General features: G+C 41.7%; 1 protein-coding gene across 1 annotated transcript in view; it reads right to left on the bottom strand.

The window, feature by feature from the left end:
* Positions 1 to 7,348: 7,348 nt before the first annotated feature.
* The window catches only part of LOC119739794 (nucleoplasmin-like protein ANO39), an 86,012-nt gene continuing 67,648 nt past the window's right edge, over positions 7,349 to 25,712 (bottom strand). The window contains exons 11-12 of the mRNA XM_038214868.1: positions 11,637 to 11,711; positions 7,349 to 8,291 (exon numbers count right to left, since the gene is read on the bottom strand). Coding sequence (XP_038070796.1) covers positions 8,244 to 8,291; positions 11,637 to 11,711 — 123 coding nt within the window. The 3' untranslated portion in view covers positions 7,349 to 8,243. The remainder of the gene's footprint in view (positions 8,292 to 11,636; positions 11,712 to 25,712) is intronic.

The following is a 25,712-nucleotide window of genomic DNA, read 5'->3' as shown; positions in this document are numbered from 1 at the left end:
AACTGTTCTATTTATGGACAGGCGAACCTGACACACTTGGGGTTTTTTTGCGCGCGAAGGGCCGGGATTGGCTGTCAAATTGCGGTTAGTGTACAGCGCATACTCAACGCATCCACGCAAACGAAACTCCATCCAGGTCTTTTTCCCCCTGATCGACCTCTTTGCTTCTCAAGACGTGGACTAGAAGAGACAGAATTATTGTCAGATGGGGGTGATAGATGAACCCAGGGAAGATTAATTTAGAATTGGCTGTCGAGAGAAAACGAGAACATTCTTGAAAGGGGAGCAGCGAGAGGAGGGGATGGTGGGGGAATCTGGAGTGTTCCTCACATGATCTGAGGGAGAAAAAAAATACTGGAGCGGTAGGGTGTCAGATCATGCAATCCTGAGACCTAGTTTGGTACACTTACGACGGGGATTGTAGTATGTGCTTTAGACGGCTGACAGGCCAGCACTGACCTGCAAGCAGACAAATAAGATGAATTCTGTTAACAAGTATAAGGCAAGACTTATAGCCGATCCAAGACTACACATAATTATATTCGATTGATTTAGAATGGCTATTCACTGGAAGTCTTGTCATGCATATGGTCTACTATTTAGCCCAATCAATGGCTATACGGGGTCACCTCCAGAGCATTCCGAGTAAGCTCACAATGTAAATTCACGGGGCCCCCTTCAATGGCGAGAGCACTGCATCAGCTACAAAGCAACTGCCCCATGACGGAGTATCTGAGTATGGCTGGCACAATGCTTTCGCCATTGAAGGGGGCTACGTGAATGTACGGTGACAGCGTGCTCGGAATGGTCTATATACGATAGCACTGCCCGGCCCTAGCGTCTTCAGAGTGCACCCTGGTATAAAAATTCCCATAGACACCGTTAAATCCCCATACTTCAACATTCTTTTAAAAATACTCAGAACTCTCACAGGTGTTCAGGCTGCACTGCACAGAAAAAAAAGATGATCTACCTGACTTTGTCATCTTTCATTTTCTTTTCGATATGGTGGGTTGGCCATTTACTTTTTGGAGAAATACTCACCCAAAGAAGACCACCCCTAAAACCAATGATGCTTCCAAAACTGAAAAGGTAGCCATTTTGAAAAAGGATCCCTCCACAACATGGCTAAATACAGCGCCGCTTTCAGCCCCAACTTTCCGTGAACTTGGAAGTGGCCGCATCAGGAATTCAAGATATGCTATCTTCTTGTTTACATACACGAGACAACAATGCGATTCCAATCAATATTGGTGTGGGGTCGCCAAAAAAAGAAATCTCACTGAAAAGAGCAGCCAGCCGGGCTCCCCTAAGCTAAGAAAGACGCCTCTTTTGACTGGGGACAGAAGCCCGGCCATAACACGCAGACATGATAGAGTTTATCGCGAAGCGTTTATGTCAGGTTCGTGAGGTTGCCGAGTTTGGTGGTCGGCCTGTAAAAGGACCGACACAACGGCTGTAAAAAATTGAAAGGAGCCAAATTTTTTGGTGTTCTGATTTCTCAAAGTGATGACTTCACCTCCTCTCTATTGGCAATCCGTGGGCAGTAAACACCCTCTTTTTATCGCTACAATTGATACTTGTGAAGTATGGCATAAAGTGAAGTGGTTGTATCGACTTCACGTAGGCGCCAGGTGTCGTAAAGGCTGCGAGGTATACATAATTATCAGTAATAGGACTCATAAAAAATACCTGTTGAGATACGCGGGTAAATATTCCGATGGCAGCCTGAGGCCAAACTGCCGGCTTAAAAAGCTGTATACGTTGGAAAATAATTTCTTCAATAATAAAGAAATTATATTACAACAGGACCAAAAAAAAATCTGTTTTGTGTCTGGTTGTTTGCCCAGCTTCGGTAAACCACAGTTAGCTGTATCATCAATCTGTCTACATTTTGTGGTGCCTCATAATTTAATTGGCGATAACAGCGCCCTCCTTTTAATACCAGACGATGAAAGTCAAAGTATCCAGATGGATTTTCTGTCCCCGTTCCAAACCTGTCTCCCTCGGTACGCTGTCACTTAGCCAACAAGTAGGTTGTTTTTTAACCTTTCGGCCAACGAATTTCTGTTCCGCATTATTTAGAGCAGGAAAACACTCCTCGTATTTTAGTCAAGGAAATCACGTTGGATTCCAATCGCCGGAATTGTACTGAACTCCTAGCTAGTATTGATAATGAACCCCCTGACTACTTGTGTCCCGGCCCAGCACGAGGGACAGGGGGATTTCTAGGTTCCGGTCGGGGGAATTCCAAACCCGTAATCTCAGACAGACGACCGGGTCACCAGGTGCTCCCTACGGGGACGAGAGAACGCTTGTCAGACTTCTGCCTGCTTCGTATGAAGCGAGGACAGTCCCCGGTACGTCCAGGGCGATTTGCCTGCTAACCCCGAGCCAACCCAGCGTCCTAATTTCCATTATTGATCTTGAACCTGGAATGGGATATACAGGTCTGTGGATGATTGCAACAAGAGAGAAATAAGAAACGAGAATAGATTGAACAAACACGGATATGAGCGATTAGGCCACCTGTTTGGGAGTAGCCGAGATTGGCCGATGTGCGGACTTGCCGAAGGGCGCGTTTTATTGGCCGCGTTGGCAGCTAGCACCTTCCACCGGAATAGCCCATGAAACGAGGGAAAAAAAGGGCACTGCTGTGACAATATGCAGACATCTAACACACCGTCCAGTGCTGGTTCACTTTACTTCATAAGAAGCTAGTTGGTCAGTTGGAACTCGGTACATGTGCCATGCAAAACGGGGACTTGCATCTAACTCAGTCAATGCTCCCTTACATGGATTTTCTCCCTCGATACTCAAACCATTATAGTCACGCTGAAGATATAATTTTGAACCGAAACCACAAAGAAGCTATACAAAAGTACCAAACCCCATCCACAAAAGATAGTACGGCAGATAGGCGATTGTGCCTTTGATGATAACAGCATAAGCATGGCATCTGGCACACAGAGTATGTCACGAGAAAGATATATGGCTATAGGGCTTCCGCAGATTTGCCTATTGAAAAAAAATAGGTAGAATAACAAGCAATGGCAGCCATTTTGGAAACGTTGAAAATTGCTTGTTATTCTACCTATAGAACCACATTTTTTTTAAAGGACAAATCTCCGATGGCCCTATGGCCAAATATCTTTCTTAAGACATACTCTGTGTGCCAAATGCCATGCTTGTATCATCAAAGGCACAATTTCCCCAACATATTCCCCCTGTCTGCCCCACTAAAACTAAAAGCACTACATGCAGTAAGGTCTGCAGCAATGTTTTAAAGACAACAAAGTTAACCACAATACGGCAAAATGCCTCGAAGGCCCAAATTACAACCTCGTCCCCATGGCGTCGAACAGTATGATTTGAATGTTCAATCATCTGGCACGCACGTTAAAACACACAACACACGTTGGAAATAAACTCCATAAATACACGATGTAAATCTATTACTTATTGCGGTATCGAATCAGAATATAGAAAGCAACACACTCACTCAGAGGGTCGTACTATTGTCTCGAGGTTGAAAGTACACCCTGGGAACTAGGTTAGTCCACCTATTCACGTGGAAGCCATTTTCGATCGCGTTCCCTGAATCTATTTTATAAATTGTAAACTGTTGAATGGGATGGTGCCAGACTATTTTATGATTTGAGTGCGTTCCAAGTATCACTTTCAAAATGTTTATATTTTTAAAATGTGGCATTTTAAATATAATTAATCAATTTGTAATTAACTTATTTCATTGCTTTCATTTCTAATCCCAAGTTACAAAAATGAAAAGTTTACCTCGCTTTCATTGCGTGAATAAAGTCTTATTAGAACGAGCCTAGAAACAGTACCAGCGAAAGCACTCCATTTACACTACATGCTGTTTTAACCGACTATTTTTTTGCAGAACTTTAATGATGTTCATCAGTTGGGGAAAATGACACTGGTTTATCTCAATTATCGTCGGCAGGTGAGCGCTGCTGTGTGGCGTAGACGAACATGGGACAACCAGACCCGCCACCGGTTCTTATTTGGGTTTCCGTTCTTGTCTCAACGGGGACCGTTAGGGAACGAAACCGCTAATTGGTGGGCCCATCGGTGGGAGGGTGACGACCGAAGTTTCATAAATTAACTTCACGCCTTTTACTTTGTTATGGGAGGGGTGGATTTCGGTTCTAAAATAGAAATCTCACATCCGTGTATGCATTATACTGCATACAAAATCTCATTGGTCGAAGCGCAATTATGGTACCCTAACGAATGCTTCGGTAGAAAAGAAGAAAGTCCACGGTCATACATCAAACACAATAAGAAATGTGCAAAGTCATCTCTTGTTAAGTACATGTATGTTATAAAACAAAAGAAGCAGCAAAGTCCATGGCTGTATCTCTCTTTCTGGGGATAAAAATTCACAAAGTAGCCCACAGATCTAAAGTATTTTATACTACAGGGGTGTAAAATTAAACCTTTACACATTTTACTAGCCTTTAAAAGCTTGCGCTTAGGCCTACTCTACGCCAAGCGACACGTATTTGGCTTACTTCTATCGTAAACAGACGTCTTACGGTCAAGTTTGCCAGCGGCAAGAGCTACCGTGACAGTTGAGACAAACGGTGGAGCCTCTCCCAAGGTGCACAGGACCCGACTCAACAAAGCGTCAAAGCAAAGACTACAATTTGTCATCGCAAATTGACATATCCAAGGTGGACATGCATGGACTGGACACTGTAAACAGCCGTGTTATTACGCCGAGGCAACTTGTAGCCAATTATAACGCGCATGGTGCGTGAAGCACCTCGAAGACGACGACCGTTACCTGTCACGACAGGGTGGACATGATAACGGGAATATGGGCTGGCTCTTCATCCGAAGCCGTCATTCACGTCGACGTCTGAATTACAAAGGTTAACCTCACCGATTTGTTTCAATTAGACTGCCTATCATAATAACGTTATTTTAGGGGTGGGACTGGGGTTAAAATAAGGCTGCATAACAATGGACACCACACTCTCGTCTATAAAATAAGCATATCATGACAAGACTAAAAAGACCAGGTGGTTCGAATAAGGTTAAGGAGACTTTCGAGAGAATGCGCCATTTCGGGCTCGAAAAAATCATGAACAACTAGAACATAAACGTCCACACAAAATACCATGAAAGTTTGCGGCTTTCGTGACGTTTATAATGTGCAGGAATTTGGGGGTACAACATTATAGCCCACCCCCCCGAAAAAAAAAATTAATAAAAAAATTGAGCCAATGGAGTGCTAGTGCTAGTCTTTACTCCGGTGACACGTTTCCTTTCGCAAACGTTGATGCAAACGCACAATGCTGCTGTGCTACCACTTTTGTGGAACCATACTCTTTCAGTGTATCGTCACTTCTACATGTTGAGAGCTTTGGCTCATAATTTGAAGACTTTATTCACTGCTGGAAGTACGTATAGGCAGGACAAAGAACATGCTTGCCGCTTCAGATGCCAGCAAACCGAACTTTTTCCAAAAACTTTCTCTGCAAAATGCAAGACAGTTTGTGGGTTTCCTGTGACCCGGACCTTCAAAATATAATTAGTAAACAATCACAATTTTTTAGTGATCTTGAGACAAATATGAACCTTGAACTAAGCCAAGGTGGTATGGGGGAGCAATGACACGACTAACAAAACACGACAGACAGACAGACAGACTGGGTTTTTTAAAGAACGATGACAATGGATACTTTGACTGACCTCCTTTCAGCCGTCTGATTTCTGTCTCGCGCATAAACCGCAGCAATAACCTGTTATTGTCCTCACAGTTGTTACATTTTTTCTTCTTCTTTGAACTGTTGAGGGGAGTTCTTCCTGTGAGGAAGATTAGTTGTGACACGGCGACCGTCCGACGGGCACATGGGGAATATATTAAGATGACAATACAACTTACCTTCACCGAAAGGTCCATGCCCTAAATTGGCTTCACGATCAAGTGGCAAGAGAAATTGCATTTTGTGTGTAATGGGGGTCTTCGGTATCATCTTGAGGAAAGATGATACAAGTCCCGAGGGGATGTACGATTAAAAAGAAGGAATGATTTTGTCACTGTTCATTTCTGTATCTTGTGACATGACTCCAGACTTGATGACTTGTGATGGACTTGTGCGGGCTTCTGTGAACTTGAGATGGGCTTGACTACAACACTGAAGGTCGATGCCAACTAACCAGGTTGCTGACATGTGTTGTATACGTATCAGTATGAGTGGCTTATTGATCGTTTATCAATTTGACCAATCAGTTGAACATCTCATCAAATGATTAATCACGATCAAGTTGAACATCAGTTGAACATCTAATCAACTGATTAATCATGATTGATCAATATCTTTATAATGAACTGATTACTAATGATAAATCAATATCTAATCAACTCATCAATCATGACCAATCAATATTTTATCAATCGATTAATCATGATCAATCAATTTATATCGAGGCAACTGATTTATCATGATCAATCAATTAATATCTTATCAACTGATACGTATCAGTATGAGTGACTTATTGATCATTATTATCAATGTGAACAATCGGTTGAACATCTCATCAATTGATTAATCACGATCGATCAGTTGAACATCAGTTGAACATCTAATCAACTGATTTAGCATGATCAATCAATATCTAATGAACTGATAGATCATGATCAATCAATCTAATCTAATAAACTGATATATAATGATCAATCAATTGAACATATAATCAACTGATTAATCATGATCTATCAATTAATATCAGTAATATCTAATCAACTGATTAATCATGATCAATCAGTTGAACATCTAATCAACTGATTAATCATGATCAATCAATTAATATCTAATCAACTGATTGATCATGATCAATCAATTTATATCTTATCAACCGATTAATCGTGATTAATATACTGAACATCTACTCAATGATCATGATCATGATCAATCAATCGACCATCTAATAAATGTTACTCCTCATCTTCCAATGGTCTGTTTCATCAATCAATTATTCACAATCACTCAAGTTATCATGAAGTCGATTGTTCAATTAATTATTCATTATATAACTCCAAAGAAAATCAATAAAATCAATTGAAATCAATGCAAGCAGTTAATTAATCTATTTATCAATCAATCAATCGTTTAAACAACCAGTCTGATAAAATAGTCAAACAACTGAACTCCATCATTCAAACTAACATTTCTCTATAGTTTTCCCTTCAACAACAAAAACCTCACAAACATTCACAATTGCAGGGTTTGTTTTAGTTATAATTAACCAATCTTTTACATTTGAAATGACGAACTTTTTGCAGGTAGAAATAAAGACAAAGGATACCACAGTATCGAATTCAATGCAAAATGATAATGGTTTATTTCAACGGACAATACATGTACTTTTCTGGTACTTTTACTGACATTTCAACACTTAAAATATCTTGGCAATTTTTAAACATTCAGTTACGGAAAGAACTCGACATAACTGAGGCTTTATGGGAACATAATTCATGTTACTGATGCGTATGAATACAAAACATTAGGCTTTTATATAACTTTTAGGAGATGTCACCCAGCCAATATATTCTTTTAACCGTACAAAGTTGTAGATCGAATGTCATAGTAGTCGCTTAAGTTCAAAGTTTTTGTGAGGAGATAATATTGAACAATATTTTCAGTACGCTGCTCAGCCAAAATTTCTGCCAGTCATTATTTTTTTCTTTTTCAACCTATGAACTCGTAAACAGAAGTTTATCACTTCTTTGAATTTATCATCAATACATACAAAATTGCTTAAAGGCACTATCACAATAAAGATCTGTGGTAAATAAGTTCTCTCGATCTTTAAGTATAAAAAAAATATCCGCACTTCTGACAATTTCTCATATTCTTGATAATCTTTTAATTATAATAATTACTTGCCTTTAAATCTCTATTATAGTTTGAAACAAACCAAAAATGTTTCCCACATTTTGGGGCTTCTATACCAATGCAAATAATTTCCTCAAACTTGTGGGTTTTTTTCTTGCTTGCAAAATCAAGTTGTATAAAAAGAAGATAAAGAAGAAGAAAAAAATAACACATACAGAAAAGAATGTTCTTCGTTCGGGGGGTTGTGGGCTTAAGGAGTTTTGACAAGGGAGGAAGCATTCTGGCCGTGACTAACCGTGAGTGTTGTTAGCGGCTGAGTGCATAAAGATGGATCGAAACATGGGGGACCCAGGTGGAGCAAGTCAGCTTGATTCACTTCTGGAGGGAAGCTCGGAACCAGCCCCAGAGATCTTGCAGCTTCTGAGAAAAGTAAAAACAAATGTTGACCTCGGTGAGTGATGGCCAGCTTGGATTCATTGAAAGATGTGACTGTCACTTTTATTCTTTTCTAGAAAAAAAATAAAGTCACATTTCTTTTGCATAATTCATAACTGCCTGTAGCTATTTGTGGGTGTATGATTGGTCACAATCATCCATCAAACTGAAAAAAAGTAAAATGTATGTTTTTTTCCACCAAGCATTCAGTTTTTAGAATTCTTCATTTTACTCACAAACTTACCAACACATGCTCAACGACAAAAATGCCATTTGGAACTCACAAATGTGAAGTTGTATGTATACACACTCTCAAGAAGTTACAACCTTGAACTCAAGACCAGACACCTGAACTCATAACACAGGTGTATATGAGGACAGGCAATGGCCTTAAGTTTCTGATATCTTACTGGTTGCTACACGCCTTGGCTGTGCCGCCTCCCCTTTAGTTTGATTGGCCTACTTTGCCTGTACAATCATACGTCATGCTCAACACAGAGCCCTAGTTTGACTGGCCTACTTCGCCTGCACAATCATACGTCATGGATGCATGCTTAATGCAGAGCCCTATTGGTACGCATGTAGATATTTAAACTAGTTTGACCCCTACGTCATAGGTCAATCTAACAATCCATGCGCTGGCTGTTATCAGACTGTACATGGCCCGCCATATGGCCCACCTTTTTGAGTCTGTGTTCAGACTACCCTGAACTCATACTCGAACCAGAACTGGGAGCCAACCTTGTGCCCATACTTATCGCAAGAACCCACGGACATCATTTTACACATACATTGTACATGTACTAAGGACTAGACTTAAGGGAATATCTTTTACCGAAATTCGGGGCCAAAACTTGTAAACAACCTTGAACTCATAACCGCAGCTAAAATTGAGAGACAACACTGAACGCATTACTCAGGGCCTGATTTCAGGTACTCCCCTCTCCCTAGATGTATACATCCCAACTAGAACTGAGGTACAACTTAAATTTGTACCTAGAGGTGTAAATCAGAACCGGGTACTCAAGTACAGGTCCCCGACCACTGATGTCAGGTTCCAGATTATGGGATCGTGTACCCGTAGCCTACTGTAAAAATTACTTCTAGACAATGAAAAAGACAGGTTTTGAATGCCATTTGTGGGGAATTTTTTAAATCAAAACAGATTTCAAGTTAATGTGCATTTTAACACGCGGCAGATGACGCTCGCGAAAGTTGCAGTTATACATTGTAAAAGCTACAAAGCCCTTCAGACACCTTCAGTTTTGATAGGACAATCTTTTACGGGTAACCGAGTACCCATGTTTTACTTTAATACGGTACCCGGTCCCCGTACAACCCGTAAATGCACACCACCACTTGTACCCATGCTCATGGCCAGACCTCATGGACAATCTTCTGCTCTTCTTAAATGTGATTTTCGTAGATGTTAAGTATTCTGTCATGGTTTTAATCGCACCCAAACACTCGCACACACATTAGAACTCTTTCTCACAACCCAGAATAAGCGTTTTAGATTTAACTACCAAACCTTAACGTGCAACTGTAAGGGAGGCTTTTCACGTAAATGAACTTTAAAAAAAGGGGGGGGGGTGATGTTGCAGGGGTTGAAAAGATGAAACAGAATCTTGCAGGAATATAAACTAAAAAAAAAAAAAAATTTAATGATTCCTTTTTTACCAGCCCAGAGTTTTGTTGCAAACAGAACATAAATTCTGAAAAGAGGGACTACCAAAGGCCTTTACTTAAACAGAAAAGAAAAAAATAAAGAAATCACTTCTGGATAAATAAAAAAAGAGAAAGAAAAGTAAACGGAACAACCAAAATATGAAGAAAAATAAAGCGATTTACATCCCCTCTCTCTTGACTAGCATCGTAATAACATCGTCGTCATCAATTTCCGCGTAAATGTGTGACTCAAGATTGCAGCGTTCGGCACATCAAACAGTTACGGATCTAATTGTAATTTATGGCCTGGCTTGTCCTTACCACTCTTGGAAATGGAAGCCACTAGCTAGTTATTAATTTCAATAAGAATAGTTAACTACGCAGTGGGTGTATGTGTATTGACCGAAGAGGTTTTGGCTTTGAAATGAACAGCTGCAGAATGTGCATAATCCCACATGAAATGTCAATGATACATACGGTTGGCCTTTGAAATGTAGATCTAGAACAATAAGGATTCTCTTGACAACCACACTACGTGTGCAGACATTTGTTTTTTGTTAAATACATAATTAAAACCTACAGTTGGTTTATAATGTATTTGCATTCCATTAGCCTGTGTATGAGCTGGTTTTAATGGCCAATGACATGTATAGGCTTGCAAGCACACCCAGGTGAACAAATCGAACAGTTGGCCTAGGATTAAAAAACAACAACAAAAAAAACCCAGAACAGGACAAACATAGGACTTGGGATGACAAAATCAGGATAAAAGTAGGACCTTTGCAGTCAGGAGTAGTTTTCGTTGATACTCCCCCATATCCACAGCATCATTAGCCTCATTTGGCATGTTCTGTACTCACACCACTTGCGCTCCATCCTCAACTAAGCTCTTGGAAGTACAGTTGCAGTACTCCTGCGCCCAAGCCTTTCATTGTGTGACTTACATATGACAGTGTGTAACACTGTTATGAAAACCATTCAATGAGATTTCATTTGTTCATTTTTCATTGTGTGATTTACATACCTAGGCCTATGACTGTGTTTAACACTGTTATGAAAAACATTCAATGAGATTTTGTTTGTTCGTTTTGCATTGTGTGATTTGCATAGGTCTATGACTGGGTTTAACACTGTTATGAAAAACATTGAATGAGATTTTGTTTTTTCGGAGTTGTGGGACAAAAAGTAGGAAAAAGCAGGAATTTGAAATAAAAAAGTGTGAAAAGTAGGAGTAAGGTAAAAATAAAAACTAGGAAAAAGTAGGAATACTTGAAAACCTGCATGTATTCACTTATCCATTACTTGTGTATACATCGTGCTACCTCTTGCTAGGTACTGACTGTGCTTAGTGCTTTGACCCATATCCAAACCCAACCTTTCCCTGGTGCATGGATGAAGTCTTATAGGTAAACAGTCCATGAGGCAGGAAACCAGTGGAATATTAATTTTACACCAATTTTATGAGAAGAGTGTCCTGGATATGGAGCAGAACAGATAAACGATCATGATGAGAATGACCGCCCTCAATGGACAGTGAGCAGGACAGATAAAAGATCTTGATGGGAATAAACATACATCATCTGAAAGTCTTGGCAAATGAGATGGCTATGTGAAGTGCACACAGAATGAACATTACCCATTACCCATTATTTTACTACAAACCTTTGCTTCTGAAATGTGGAATGCTGAACGGACATAATTCTTGAATTTTTCCTCCTTCTTGGGCACGTTTGAGCTCTGCAGAAAAAAACGGGGAAAAGGAGAACAGAGGTGTCCATGTTAATTCAAACAGATTTCTCTTTGATGTCCAAATATACTTTACTTTTTGTTTTGCATCTGTAGAAAACCAGAACTGATTCCAAGCTGACTGAAATCAATCAAACTTGCAGTGAAGTATTCTAAAAGCATTTTCAGTTTCAATTTTGAAATCTTAAGCATTTTCTTTCAGAACAAACTTGCAAGAAACACCTTGCAAAAAAAGGTAAAATCAAATCAGAAGTTCCAAATGAAATTCCAACCTTGATGGATTTTTCGCATCAGGTGGCAAAAATGATTCTGTCTATGAGGGGCAAAACGAATCCAGACTAAGCAAAAACAAAAACAAAACAAAAAAATAGCCAAGGAAAAAAAAGCAAAAAGGTTGTTGAGCACAATTTGGATATTCATCCGTATTTGCATACATTTGCATACAATTTAAAATGTGAACATGTACACCAAATATTTTATGAACTGGTTCGTATTCCAGTTCACAAGCGGATAAGACACCGACTATTTATGCCACACATCAAATTTGCAACTGAACACAAAGTCTTCGTCTTAACTTACACCCAATGAAAAAAAAAGAGGACTACAGAAATTCCAACCAATCAAATTGAAAGCTGATTTATCTAGACCAAACTGAAAAGAAAATGCACCCCTGGATGTCGCATTCCAGCACAGGGGTTAACATTCGAGCTCAAGAGCTAATAAAACTCAACCAGCAAAATACTCTCAAGAAAAAAAAAAATCCCAAACCAGAGCCGCATAAATGGTGTTGATGAGAGCAGTGACACAGATTCTGCTCTAGCCAGCGCTGTCAGCTCAAATTCAACCGGTTAATGTTTCACTCCATTCTTAATAAAACCAATCCGCCTTCAGAATAGCTCGGCTCTGCTGTCCGCTCGAGTGCAGCACACGGCTTTAAAGACATCACCTGAGGTTCTCCAATAAAGTCTTATTAAAGTTTGCTTCCTTTATTTCTCAATCATGAAAGAGAGGAGGAAGAAAGAGTGAAAAGAAGCGTTGTTGCGATCGATCAGGGAAGCCACGGCGAGAAACCTGGCCAGAGTTGTTGCCGGTATTAAATTTTCAGGTGCTGTGGTGTTCCGTTTTTACATCGGACTTTGATGCCACAGGAAATCAATTGCAGACACCTTGGCGGTACTTAGCAACGCGGGAGGCGGGAAGAGGGATGAAAGAGAGGGAGAGGTGGATGAGCTATATGTGGAGTGATGCAGTGAGATTTTCCATCATCTGTGTGGAGGTATTTCAGTGAGACTCAGGTAGGGCGGAAGGGATGGCTGACTGGATGGTTAGATGGGTTGCTGGGTGGATGGGTGGGTGAGTTTGTTTCTGCATGCAATAGGGGACGTTGAACAATAGAGGACAATAGGGTCCCCACTTCCCGAAGGGTCCCCAATTTGGCAATGTGTACAAAACATATGGGAGGTCTTCCTAAAAAGTTAGAGCACAAACAAAAGAGGGACAATAGGGGGTGCCCGATTGCAGGCAAATAAACACTTGCATGGGTGGATGGCTTAGTGGGTGGATGAGTTTGTTTCTGCATTCAATAGGGGACGTTGAACAATAGAGGACAATAGGGTCCCCAATTTGGCGATGTGCACAAAACATATGGGAGGTCTTCCTTAAAAGTTAAGGTACAAACAAAAGAGGGACAATAGGGGTCCCCGATTGCAGGCAAATACACACTTGCATGGGTGAATGGCATAGTGGGTGGGTGAGTTGAGTTTGTTTCTGCATTCAATAGGGGATGTTGAACAATAGAGGACAATAGGGTCCCCAATTCCCGAACTTGTGTGGGTGGGTCAGTGGGCGGCTGGCTGGCTGGCTGGCTAACTGTCTGGCTAAATGGCCGGCTAAATGGCCAGCTAAATGGCTGTCTGAATGGGTGGAAGATGGCTGGTTAGCTGGCTGGCAGGGTGGTTGGTTGGCTGTTTAGCTGGCTGTTTGGCTGGCTGTTCGGCTGACTGTCTGGGAGGAGGGCTGGTTGGCTTGGTGGCTAGCTGATGCTGGCTAGCGGATGCTGTCTAGATGGATGGTTGGCTTGTTGGCTAGCTTGCTGGTTAAAAGGCTGTCGGACAGGATGGTTGGCTGGCTGTTTGGCTGGCTGGCTGTTCGGCTGGCTAGCTGGCTGCTAAGCTAGCTTGCTGGCTGGATGGCTGGCTAGATGGCAAGTTTGGTTGGGTGGCTGAGTGGCCAGCTGGTGCTGTCTAGATGGCTGGCTGGCTGGTTAGCCTGCTTACTAGTCGGCTGACTGGGTGGCCTGCTTGCTGGCTGGCTAGCAATCTGACTGTCTTATTAGCTGTATGTCTTGTTGGCTGACTGACTGGCCGACTCCCCGGCTCCCAGACTGGCTGGCTTTCCAGCTAGTTTTCTGGCTGGCTGGCGGACTGGTCTGCCTTAGCAGGGGCCATATAATGAAGTCAATGATGCTTTCTTTCTGAAGCCCAGGGGACTGACACATTAGATAAACTGACCTTTGGGAGAGAGCTGGTCAAGTTTAATGCACAAAGTGCACCGCTCAACTGACAATATGAAGGCTATGCCATCCTGAGCCTTCCATAAAAACAAACAATATTTATAAGAATGGTTTTAAGAAAGGAAAACAATAAAACCAGATGCCTCTTACAGATACCACTCATATCCTTTGGTAAAAAAAATCTACTTCAAACTTCTTGCTGGGAATATTTTTTCTGTGCCAAATGGTTTCTTTCTGGATTTTACCTTGCTGCATGGTCTTTCTACACTTGTAGCTCAACGCTGTCATGACATTGTGAAGATCAATATATGGAAGACATTACTCAGTGTCCGTTTTAAATAAACACAGCGGATAGGATTTCCTCAGACCAGGTGGTAGTAGCCAGCAAAAACATCAATCAACTTTATAAAAAGAACCGCAACTCTGCAGTCCCACGCACCGATGCAGTCAGTCAAAATTTGACAAGCCCTGATGAGGTCGCCACAGCACAGGCAGGACTAGATTTTTTTCATTAGTAACGAAGATCGGGTAGTACTGGTGAGAATCCGCTCAGGTAAATATAGCCCCTACCCAGCCGACAGTCTGGAATGTGCTGTATCAGGGTGGGTTAACCCATTTAATGTTGTGGCTGGCCACAAGACCCAACAGTTAGAAACAAAAACAGAATGCACACTTGTAGCAATTTTTTTTTATACAAGACTTGTTCTTACTCAAGACTGTTCGAGTGAACGGAAAAAGGTCAGTTAGTTGGGAGATAAATTATTGATGACCTATATAATAAATGCCAGAGATTTCCTGTTTTTCCGGCTTTTGTTAAGTGGTCACGAATCGCTGCAATCAGATGGGTTATTAATTATCTCAGACACAGTTGGGTCCCTATTTTTTAGATAGTTAGAGTAAGCTGTTTTTTCCCTATCATAGAGACTATCTGGAAGATCCTTTGCAGCCTTGTCCCATGTATGTATACATTTTTGCAGCTGTTTTGTAAGGAAAAGAATCAAAGATCCATAAACAGTTCAAAGCTTTATTTTACATGAAGTTAAGGAAAAAGTCCTTACTGACCAGCAGTGTACAACGAACTGGCATTTTGCCCCCATCTCAAAGAGTTTAGGATTGAAACATACACTTGTAAATCTGTCTTCATGTTTTTCTTTGGAAACAATAAAAACCATGTTTAACTTTTCAGTGTCGCCACAGTAAATGTATAAACTTAATGATCACCCCATCATTAACAGGAATAACAAAGATCCCTTTAAATGTTTCACCAAATCTTGAGCACAACAAGTGAGTGAATTAAAACAGAAGACGGGGAAAAAAAAAAACAGGTCTGAAGGATGACCATCGGCAGCCAGAAGACAAATTGAAAAGCATCCGATGTTGTTGCCAGACGCCCAGTGAACAAGGCATCCCTGGATATCGAACGCTCTCACCGCGCCCGGGCCCGCAAAGATGGATGGTGCAGTGTATGTGCTCAGGCTCCACCACCGAGACAAAAGCGGAGACCCAAACGAGCAAAGGAGAGAGATTAAGTCATTTCTCTTGGCCTCTGTACTGTTTACATCCTGGGTCCATCGTTATTTTCGGACACCCGCGACCGGAACCGACAGAGACTGTTGGGGGGGGGGGGGGCTTTCAGGATTGCAAATTTAAGCAAACAGCTACTTGTACTTGTGTGCTGTGGGATAATGGCTAATTGCTAAGTGGACAAAACTGCTTGAGTGCCATTTTGGCATTAGGCCAAGTTCTGTGTGTCAAGTACACGTATAGCCACTTTTCTCACATCCTCATAATACAGACTTGATATTTCCAGTTAGTGAAATCAATTTCTGTCATTTCATTTTGTAAGTTCACTAACCCTCCAAAATCCTTCAAAATCGAGGTGGGTTTTTGGAGGAAATGGCAGGATGCAGGAAGATAAGCCCTGCCACATTAACTGAACACTAGACAGGTCCGGTCTTGAAGCCCGTTTATAGTTTACATGTAAGTACATGCAGGAAGGTGATGTACATTTCCTTCAGAGTTCAGGAATTTGCTGGATTCTTGGAGGTTCCCGGCAAAAATGCCAAGGGACTATGGGGGTTAGTGAAATGCTCTCATTTTCAAAGTCAGGCATGCAACTGGGAAATCACAAAAAAAAAAGGAAATTGAAATTTTTCCCAGACTTTGTACAGTGTTTTTCTATTTTCAATGGCACACATGTGAAGTAAAAAAAGAGGAAATCAGCTGATCTGAGGAAAAGTTGCATGCCTGCAAAGTGATTTATTTTTTAGCAATTTCTTGACTTTCAAGAAATGCACAGGGTCCTAGAAGACACACCAAAGATACACAGTGTGGATAGAGAATACAGCCAAAAAATTCACCACATAATAAATACAGAGAATTTTTTGAAAAGGAAAGTAGATGAGTATTTTGTGTTTCGATTCTAATACCCGTAACCCTTGGGATTTATGAAATCTTAATAAATTCATTATGAAAAAGAATGGCCTCTAACGTCAAAAGAGGTCCAGGCCCCCCCCCCCCCACCGGGATTTTTTAATTTGCAGCATCAGGCCGTCCAGTAGGAAGCTAAACATAAGAATGAATTAGAAAACAACACTGAATATTCGATATTTCAAATCAACGTATGTATGTTTGCATGTACCTTTTGTATTATGCAATGTAGCAGACTGAAAAAAAGAAAGGAAAGACATAATTTTAACAGAAGTGAAGGCCTAGTGCCCAGGGTAAGGCTGATAAAAAAAGGGGGGAAACGACAACCTAATAGTACATGTAAAAACTGCCGGAAATCGATTGGGTCCTCACCCCTCTATCACCTGTTCAGAGCCAAATGATTGTCACTTGAGTTTCCATGCACAGTTTTTGGCTCCGGGCCAAGCAGATGGAAGGAGGCTTGCAGTGATTGGCTGTCGGAGAAAACGACAATCGACAAATCAGGGACTGCTCTGAATTAATAGGAGAAATTGGGGTTTGAGTGAGTGGGTTTACTCACGCAGTATGTTGGGACTTTGCCCAGGGGCGAACCCAGGACATGTCACTGAAAGGGGCTGACCGACTGACCAGCTGCATGGATGGCAAATTTGAGAAGAGGAGGTTTGGACCTTGTTTGACATAAGGGGGGGGGGGGGGGGGGGGTGGTCCAGTCCATTATAAAAATGTGCTGAGCATCCATAACTGTGTTTTAGACCTTCTTTCTAATAATTCATATTAAAATAAACTTGTAATTGTTACTGTATATTGCTGTTGTGTTTATTTTGCTGTCATTTATATTGTGTCTGCTGATCTTTTCAGACGATGTCACTAAGTCTGCTGTCACTGCGAACATTTTCAACTTGCATGATAAGTAATTTTCCTTGTGGCTTTGTTATAACTGGTCTAAGGCAGACAATATGATGCATAAGGGTGTGCATCGGAACGGTACCCGAGTACCCAACCGCTGTTGTCAGGAACCGGTTCCAGATTATGGGATCGGGTACCTGTAACCAATTAACTTTACAAATTACTTAGTACATGTAACTTCTCAGACAATGAAAAGCTTTGAGTGCCATTTGTGAGAATTTTCAAAATGAAAACTAGGCTACATTGAAAACCCCCCAAAAAGTTCATGTTTATGAGCATTTTAAAGTGTGACAGATGATGCGACAGACGGAAATGCGCCCTAGGCACTGTAGCTCGCAAGCTTGAAGAAACTTGTAGATAACAGACAATGAGAAGCAATTACAGTTTTAGAGGTGGGATGAAAACCCCAGAAGAATATTCTGGAGAAAACCCACGGAATCAGGCAGGGACTGATAACCCAATCCACATATTGGCCCAGGCGGGATTCGAACCCGGGTCACAGCGGTGGGAGACAAGGAAAGTACCACTACACCAACCTGATTGCCTTCAGTACAAACATGACATTGTAAAAAAAAAATTTCCAAGATTACGGTCAGAATACACACATACATTTTTTGTACATGAAACATGTAAAAGTCCGTAAAAGTCAGACTCAATGCGTATGTACTTTTCATTGTACTTTTCATTCTACTTGACATGTATTTCGCCTCGAAAAAGAAAAGTTTGGAAGCTCTAACAAGCAAAATAGGTTAACAACCCCAGCTCAATACATGCAACTGTAACTTTATGAAAGGAATTTCCACAAAGGATTTCTGAAAAGGACTTACTCAAGTTTGATTTATGACCCAAAATTATGCCTGGCATTTTGAGGAAAAAATATATGAGAGGGAACTTCTCAGCATAAAGGAACAACTTTTATTTAATGGTATCACTTTAACTACTGTATATATTGCCGTAAATTTTTTCTAACACAAAACAGACAAAAAGGAGGTCGGACAAAAGTTTGGGTGGGACACAATACAGACTGGAATGTACAGAATGTCGCTTGTCCCCTGTTGTGGCTGCGCGTACTCCCACAAAAGTATGACATACGTCAATCTTTAGGGGCCTGTATCAACTGCAATTGTCCCCAACTATTTGGTCATTGTCTGGGGCTTCCATACTGCCCCACAATGACGTGTCATTGGCATTTGTTTGCCAAGTTTGACGGCAGGAGGGGAATGCCTTTCTTTCCCTCTCCCTCTCTGGAGTGCGACCTAACCATGACCTGATGAGGAATACCTCCCACATATATATAAAAAAAAAAACCAGGGTGATACCGATTGCAGGGAATTTGTTTTTGTCTGTCTGACTGCCCGAATCAGATGAAAGCCACAAACAAACAGACACATACAGGGCAGAGGTCATTAGCTGGGTCAAAAGTTCACAGGTAAGTGATGCTTCATCACTGGAGTTAATGGGGCACAACAACAATATAATGCTGCATTCCAATCGCGTCGTGTTCAACGTGTTCAACGTGTTCACGTGTTCACTAGTCGCATTGGCGCGTTCTTATCGCCTGGTAACTCGTATTCACTAGTGGTGAACTCATGAGTGGAGGCGTAATTTTCTTCTCGAGTTCACCACTAGGTTGGTTCCCTGACCTGACAATTTCCCCCGAAGTCTGAATCTTTGGGTCTGGGAACCAGACTAGTTCACGAATTGACAAAAATAACGGTAGCTTGTGCGGCTGTGTCAATGTGCATGACATTCATGAAGGGCTGTGCGGGTGCGTGCTGGTGAGTAGCATTGGAATACAACCCACCGTGAACCAGGAGTAGTTCACGGTGAACACGATAAACACGACGCGACTGGAACGCAGCATATAAGGTACTGACAGAAGATTTTATCAAAAAACAATAGAAAGGAAGAAGAACAGATGTCAGTAAACAAGAATTATAATTCTTTTTTTTAAAGTCAGGAAAAGTTAATTGGACAAGGATTGGAACCTTGATCCCCGGACTACATTTCCAGTGCTCAACTTACGGTGCATGTACTCATGCTGCCTCTGCAACTTCACTGCAAATTCACAGTATTGACAGTCAAAGTACAAGCCCTTCATAAAAAAGTTGCATATGTGCAATTCGTTCAACGTCTCGACAAGCAAACTACAGGTACCTCTGAAAGAGCCACAGCAAATGACACTGATCGGGCCTTACTTCTATAGAGCCAATTCAATGGCACAACTATTTAAACAGAAATATGAAAATCTCTCTCAACTTGTTTGTTATTTTAATTCTGGCTTTTATTTTAGAACTTTTTAAGGGGATGTGCAAGTGGATAGAAAGTAGGCAGAGGATGCTGTTTAATTAAGATACATGGATGTAGGAGCGCATCTCCAGAGTGCAGGGTCTGAGTCACGGTTAGGAGGAAGGAACATGCTGACGCCACATCAAATCTTATCACACTGCTAAAGGCTTGGAGTGTCGTCAGCTATGATTCTGTCTCCTATACTTGTGTCGTTAAGTTCTGGGGTCATGATAGGGGAGGGGAGGGGAGGTGGACGGGGGAACTGGGCAATTAATTCGCCTCTAAATTGATTGCCACAGGTGAGGGCAATCGTTGGAGATTAGAAGCCCCAACTTCTGGCACCTTGGCCATGGGAAGTTGGCCAAGTGTTTTGCAAGGGGGGGGGGGGCAGCCTTTTGATTAATCCACCTAAATGTGACGACCAAGCCAACTGTATTAAACAAATCATCTTTATGTCTGTTATATCTGCCTATATATCGGAGGTGGCAGGCTCAAATCCTGCTACAGACTGAATCTTTAGTCAACTTAATATTGTCGGGGTGGGGGTTAGGTCTTAACCCACATTCAATATCTCCATCAGATCTTTTGGAACTTCAAACCAAAAATATTTCTTGACCTTGTCGTATATGACAAATTTAAGAATCAGTGCTAACTTAAATAGAAAGAAAGAACTGTGCTAAACTCCAAATTTCAAAGCTCAATTCACTGGGGACTGCCTGCATTTTTTTCTATTCAGCGCCAAAACATTGCTGATTGAGCTGTTTCCATGTTTATTATTTTTTACAGCTTACAGCTTCCATGAAAAACAAACAAAGCATATTTTTTTATTTTTAAAGTCTGTGCTAGGCTTGTCCCCAAAAATTTCATTGTTCAAAGTTGACCCTTAGCCAGATAAAAAAAATGTACTTTGAAATTGGATCTAAAATTATATTAAAATCATTCATGCAGTCAGGGGATTAAGAAACAATTTTCCTAGACCCATCCTGTAATTCTGGGAAATGTAAGGTATGTAGCTGCCAAATAAGGAAACAATTGTTCCAAGCGTGACACAAATTCTTCCCAATTGCGTGTCTCCCAACTTGCGTGGACGGCCCGACATTGTCGCCGCATTCCTGGCAGAGCGTTACAGCCAAACCGCCGCATAGCTCCCTGCTAAAAATAATAGCCGGCACTAATCGGATCAACGGTCCCCAGCCTGGGCCGTATTAACCCCCATTACAAAAGGGCAATCCCCCCATGGAGCTAGGGTACCAGATAGGGGCACTATTGGTGGTGGTTTCACACCACTCTGACTGCCCCGGGCCCCTAAGAACTACCCTTGATTGAACCTACGGTGAGCCCGATTAAGACTCCCTTAGTTTTTGATTAGTTTTGCTTTTGGAAAGGTCTTAAGTGCAGCGCGGGGACAAGGCCACAATTGCCGGGCAATTGTTTCAGTGTTTTCTGTATCAACACTTGAAAGACCCACTGAGCGCTTGTAGTGCCTCGCTTGGATACAAAGCGGGCCGACAATTAGACACACCGCGGCCTGATTTGTCCACAAATACTGATGGCAGGGAGTTGCCCTGGAGCTATGTATAGATGAGGGCATCCAAACAAGTTAAACAGGGGTTAGTGTGTCCCCAAATAGATCAGGTATTATTGACAGATAGTCCTTACACCAAAATACACTATATACCGCTGTACACGCTTCATATACCCTATGTTAAAATCAAATTTGAAGATATTCCTGTTGGAATTTAAAGTTAGGTAGATGTATTTGAACACTGTACAATTTTTGAAAGACAAAATAGAATGGTTCTTATAAAATGTTGAAGAACTTAATCCTCACCCTGGCCATTTTTGCTAGGAACCATCCTCAACCCTCCAAAATTCTTCACAACGTTGCACTTATTTTCAAATGAAGGATGCACACTGCCTCAATCTTTCAAAATCCTCGAACAGCCTTACCTCTCAAAAGCATTTATCCTCAATCCTCCAAAATCCTCCTCTTGTTCATACAGATATTCAGCCTCAATCCTCAAAACTCAGCCGAGACTAAATTACTGCATTTGCCCTCAATCCTCCAAATCCTCCAAAACCACCTGGTTGATTTTGAAGGATTAGGGTTCATCCTCACCCTCCATATCCTTTAAAACCCACCAGCAGGATTTTTTTAAACAGGATTCAGAGGACAATGATCCCTATAATAGGCTCTATTGTTTGTTGCACTTCAATTGGACATTATGTTGACAAGTTATGGCTGTTTAAAGTTCGAATTTATTGACAAGTTACAAGTTTTTGTAGTCATCAAAATGAAAGATGCCAATTGTTTGTTTCCTACAAAACACTTTATTCTACATTTTAATACCATTTCTATAAAATATGTAGACATATCAAAGCTTACAAATATCAATAAATCTGAAAATCAGGACAAAAATCACCCTCATTAATTTTGTGTGTGCATCTTTCCCTTCAACGGCCTATGCCAAGTTCCATCTCATTTTGCCAGAACACCTCACATGTTTGCTCAGAAAATGAAGATATTTAAACTCAAGAGAGAAAGAGAGCGAGAAAACAACATTTCCATGTCAAAATATTGGTTCTGGTACCATGTTGCAACCAAGTAAAAAGTTTACCACGTTTTGCGTCTGCACTATGTACGCACCTACATGTGTACTATCGGAGACATCGGCGGCAAGTTCAATGTGTCAAAACAGTTTATTGGAAGCACCACCGGGGACCCATTATGCCAATGATTGCCAATCTGTAACCTGCGGGGCTGATAGTTTTGCCTCAATTTTCAGACTCCTGGCTATTGGTATTCCTCCTAACGAACCCCCAATAAAGTCTCGACTGTGTGATATTTGGGAGTGTCGGAGGGAGGGTGGGGGGTTGGAGCCGCGAAGCACTATGTTCAACTCTTGGTTTTTTTTTTTTCTGGAATATGATTCAGAAAATGTGGTCAGATTTTGGGCGATTATGTGAAGAATGTCCTCATAAGGAGGAGACTAATGGAATTTGGTCGGCATGGTTACGGGTCTTGAGACGTCACAGCATATCGCATTGGTTTGTGTGAATTGATGCGCTGGGCTCTCAAACAGGTCTGTGTACAGAAAATATTCATTTTCTTTTAAAATGGTGATGTAGATCTATAAACCTGTAATGATTCTAAAGTTTTTTTTTTTTTATTAAAAAAAACAGAGAAACTTGTCACAAACATGTTGTTATTATTAGGGAATAAAATGTGTTTTAACTCCTGCACATCTTTAGGGGATCCAAATTGGAGGATGCATGTGCAAGAACAAATGTCCGTCAATGACTTGAATTAAATTAAAAAAAAAAAAAAAAAATCAATCAGGGATGTCAAGCTTGGAGTTTCCTTACTATTTAGATTGTCGCCGATAACCCAGGGATTTAAGAGATAATCGCTAGAAAATACTGGATTTCCATGGGGACTCTGTGGTTGGGACGACAAAATTAAGTTCGGGTGTGCCCCACATCCTTCTCATTAGACGCTGGGGGCCAAGGGGGACACACAAAATCAAAGTGAAACACACAAAAGATAATTAATCAGTGAGACAGAAAAAGAAAGTGTGTGATTCACAGGAAAAACTGCTGGAGCAAAAATAGTTCTGATAACAGATAACTGGATTTCTCTTCTAGATATATTTGGGTGGGGATGGGAGTTCTAGGGTGCCTAATGTTTCCTCTCAACTTTTGGAAACCACCACCCGCACTGAATCCCATGAAAGGAAGAACCTTTTCTTTATTTTTGAAGGGGAGGATATTAACAGGCTTGTAACCAGTTTCTTTGCATGTACACCAGCGGCGTAGCCAGGGTTCTCATCCTAGGGGGGCGTGTGGGGGGGCTTGAGGTTACAATGGAGGAGTGCCAAGGGGGGGGGGGGGGGGGGCGGGGTGGACACCATCTTCCCATGGGGGCGCTGTTCAAAACGTATATCGGTGCTACATTAAACAGTAACTACCGCTATTTGCTTTCCAAGGGACGTTACAATAAACAGCCACTCGAGAAAACAAAAAGAGTTTTGGTGAAAAATATGCACACAATAGCCGAAAAAAAGGAACTTTGTGTTCTCCCAGCTAATCATGCTTTTCTCCGGATGCCAAATTGTCGGGGGGGGGGGGGGGCACAAACTTTGTATGGGGGGGGGGGGGGCGTGCCCCCCCACGCCCCCCTGTAGCTATGCCACTGATGTACGCATGTAGTTGCATGCCAGAGATATATTACAACCCTCCTATGCAAACAAACACTCTGTGCCAAGTTGTCATGCCAGTCAAAATCACTGATGAGACTGTTTTTAACAGTTCAGAGCTCCCAGCCTAACATAAAGCAGGATTCACTGGCTGTGACTGTTTACATGTATGTATTACAGCTATGCTTTGACTGTAGCTGTGCCTACCACTTGCCTGCTTTTGTCGGTTGACTGAATTTGACTAGTCACAGTGCTTGCTTGAAATATGATCTGACTGCTGGTGACTAGCCTGTGTAAAAGTCTAGCAACGTCTAGGGTATCTTCTGAAATCTCCCCCCTCCCCCCCGAAAAATGGGGGCAACTAGTGCGCATGCGCGACTTCTGCAGGCAATTACGGTCCATTTTCAGTCCCACACAAACTACTCACAACAAAAGAGCTGACCAGTGAAGTTGCACAAAGGTCTTGCATCTTTTATTGTACTGTAAGCAATTGGAGAGTTTGCTTCGGAACCACTATGAATTTTTTAATTGCGCGCTGCATATTTTAGGTCAAACTGGTGCGCGCGCATTACACAACCAATAGGAATTGGCCTAGACAGGCTACTGACAAGTCCGTGGGCGATGTTGGTGGGTCATGATAGGGCCCTCTCGCGGCAGCGGGTTATCGCGGAAGCGGGTTATCGTTTATCAAACCATGCAACGTCTAGCCCCTAGACTAGACCAGGGTTGATTTTATCCACATATAGAGCGCCGGATCTGTGTACATGTACATAGTAAATGTACCGGTAAAACCTGTGTTGGATTCTCGCTAGTGTGAAAGGCGTTTCCCAGAATGTTGAGTTTGACTCGGGTCCAACATAGAGATTTTGGATAGCGTGGAAGGGCCTAAAGACTGGGTGGAAGGTATCACCTAATTCCATTTCCACCGTACCACCTGCTTGTGGAAATCAGGAAGATAGACTTAACACTTCCCCCTCTTGGCACATCTCTCACGACATCTCCCCCACCCCTCTCCACCCCCCCCCCCCCCAAAAAAAAGAAGGCCAAAACTTTTTACTTGATCCTGCCCATCTATCAACTCACTCACAATTAGGAACAGGTTGAAACAGTAACCAAACGGTGCTGGTTACAGATAAGGAGAGGGAGGACTTTTAGGGGAATTAGGGTCCTGAAATGTACTTTGGTGATTCTTCGTTGCATTCTTTATTTCTTTAAAATCCTTGAACAGCTGGTACATGTACCGGTATATATGCAGGGCGTTGCTTATAAGTTGAATAGACATTGGGGAGGCTGGGTCTCTCTTTTCTTTGAAGTTGGGGAAGTTGTCAGCTGTGGTCCCCGAAGGGTGGCTGAGGGAAAAGGGGAAACAGTGGACCAGGGTGGAGTTGTTGATTGCGGGTGAAAATGTACATGCAAGTCTGGAATATGGAAGGCAATATCAAAGTTAGTGGTAGGGTGGCTAGCCTTGGTCAAGGCGTTCGTCAGTATTGGTCCGTACACAGTAAACAATCGGCGGGATATCCTCGCTATGCAGTGCATTAAAAATACAGTGCGGACAGCGACCTCATGCGGCCACTATTTTATGCAAATCATTTGGTTCCAGACGAATGCCTTTCTTTCGTAATGGAAATATAAACAGATGAGCTATTCATATTAACT

This window comes from Patiria miniata, unplaced genomic scaffold (assembly GCF_015706575.1).
Source record: "Patiria miniata isolate m_02_andy unplaced genomic scaffold, ASM1570657v1 HiC_scaffold_4, whole genome shotgun sequence".
Taxonomy (NCBI): domain Eukaryota; kingdom Metazoa; phylum Echinodermata; class Asteroidea; order Valvatida; family Asterinidae; genus Patiria; species Patiria miniata.
Note: the sequence above shows the minus strand (reverse complement) of the source record. Positions and strands in the feature narration are given on the sequence as shown.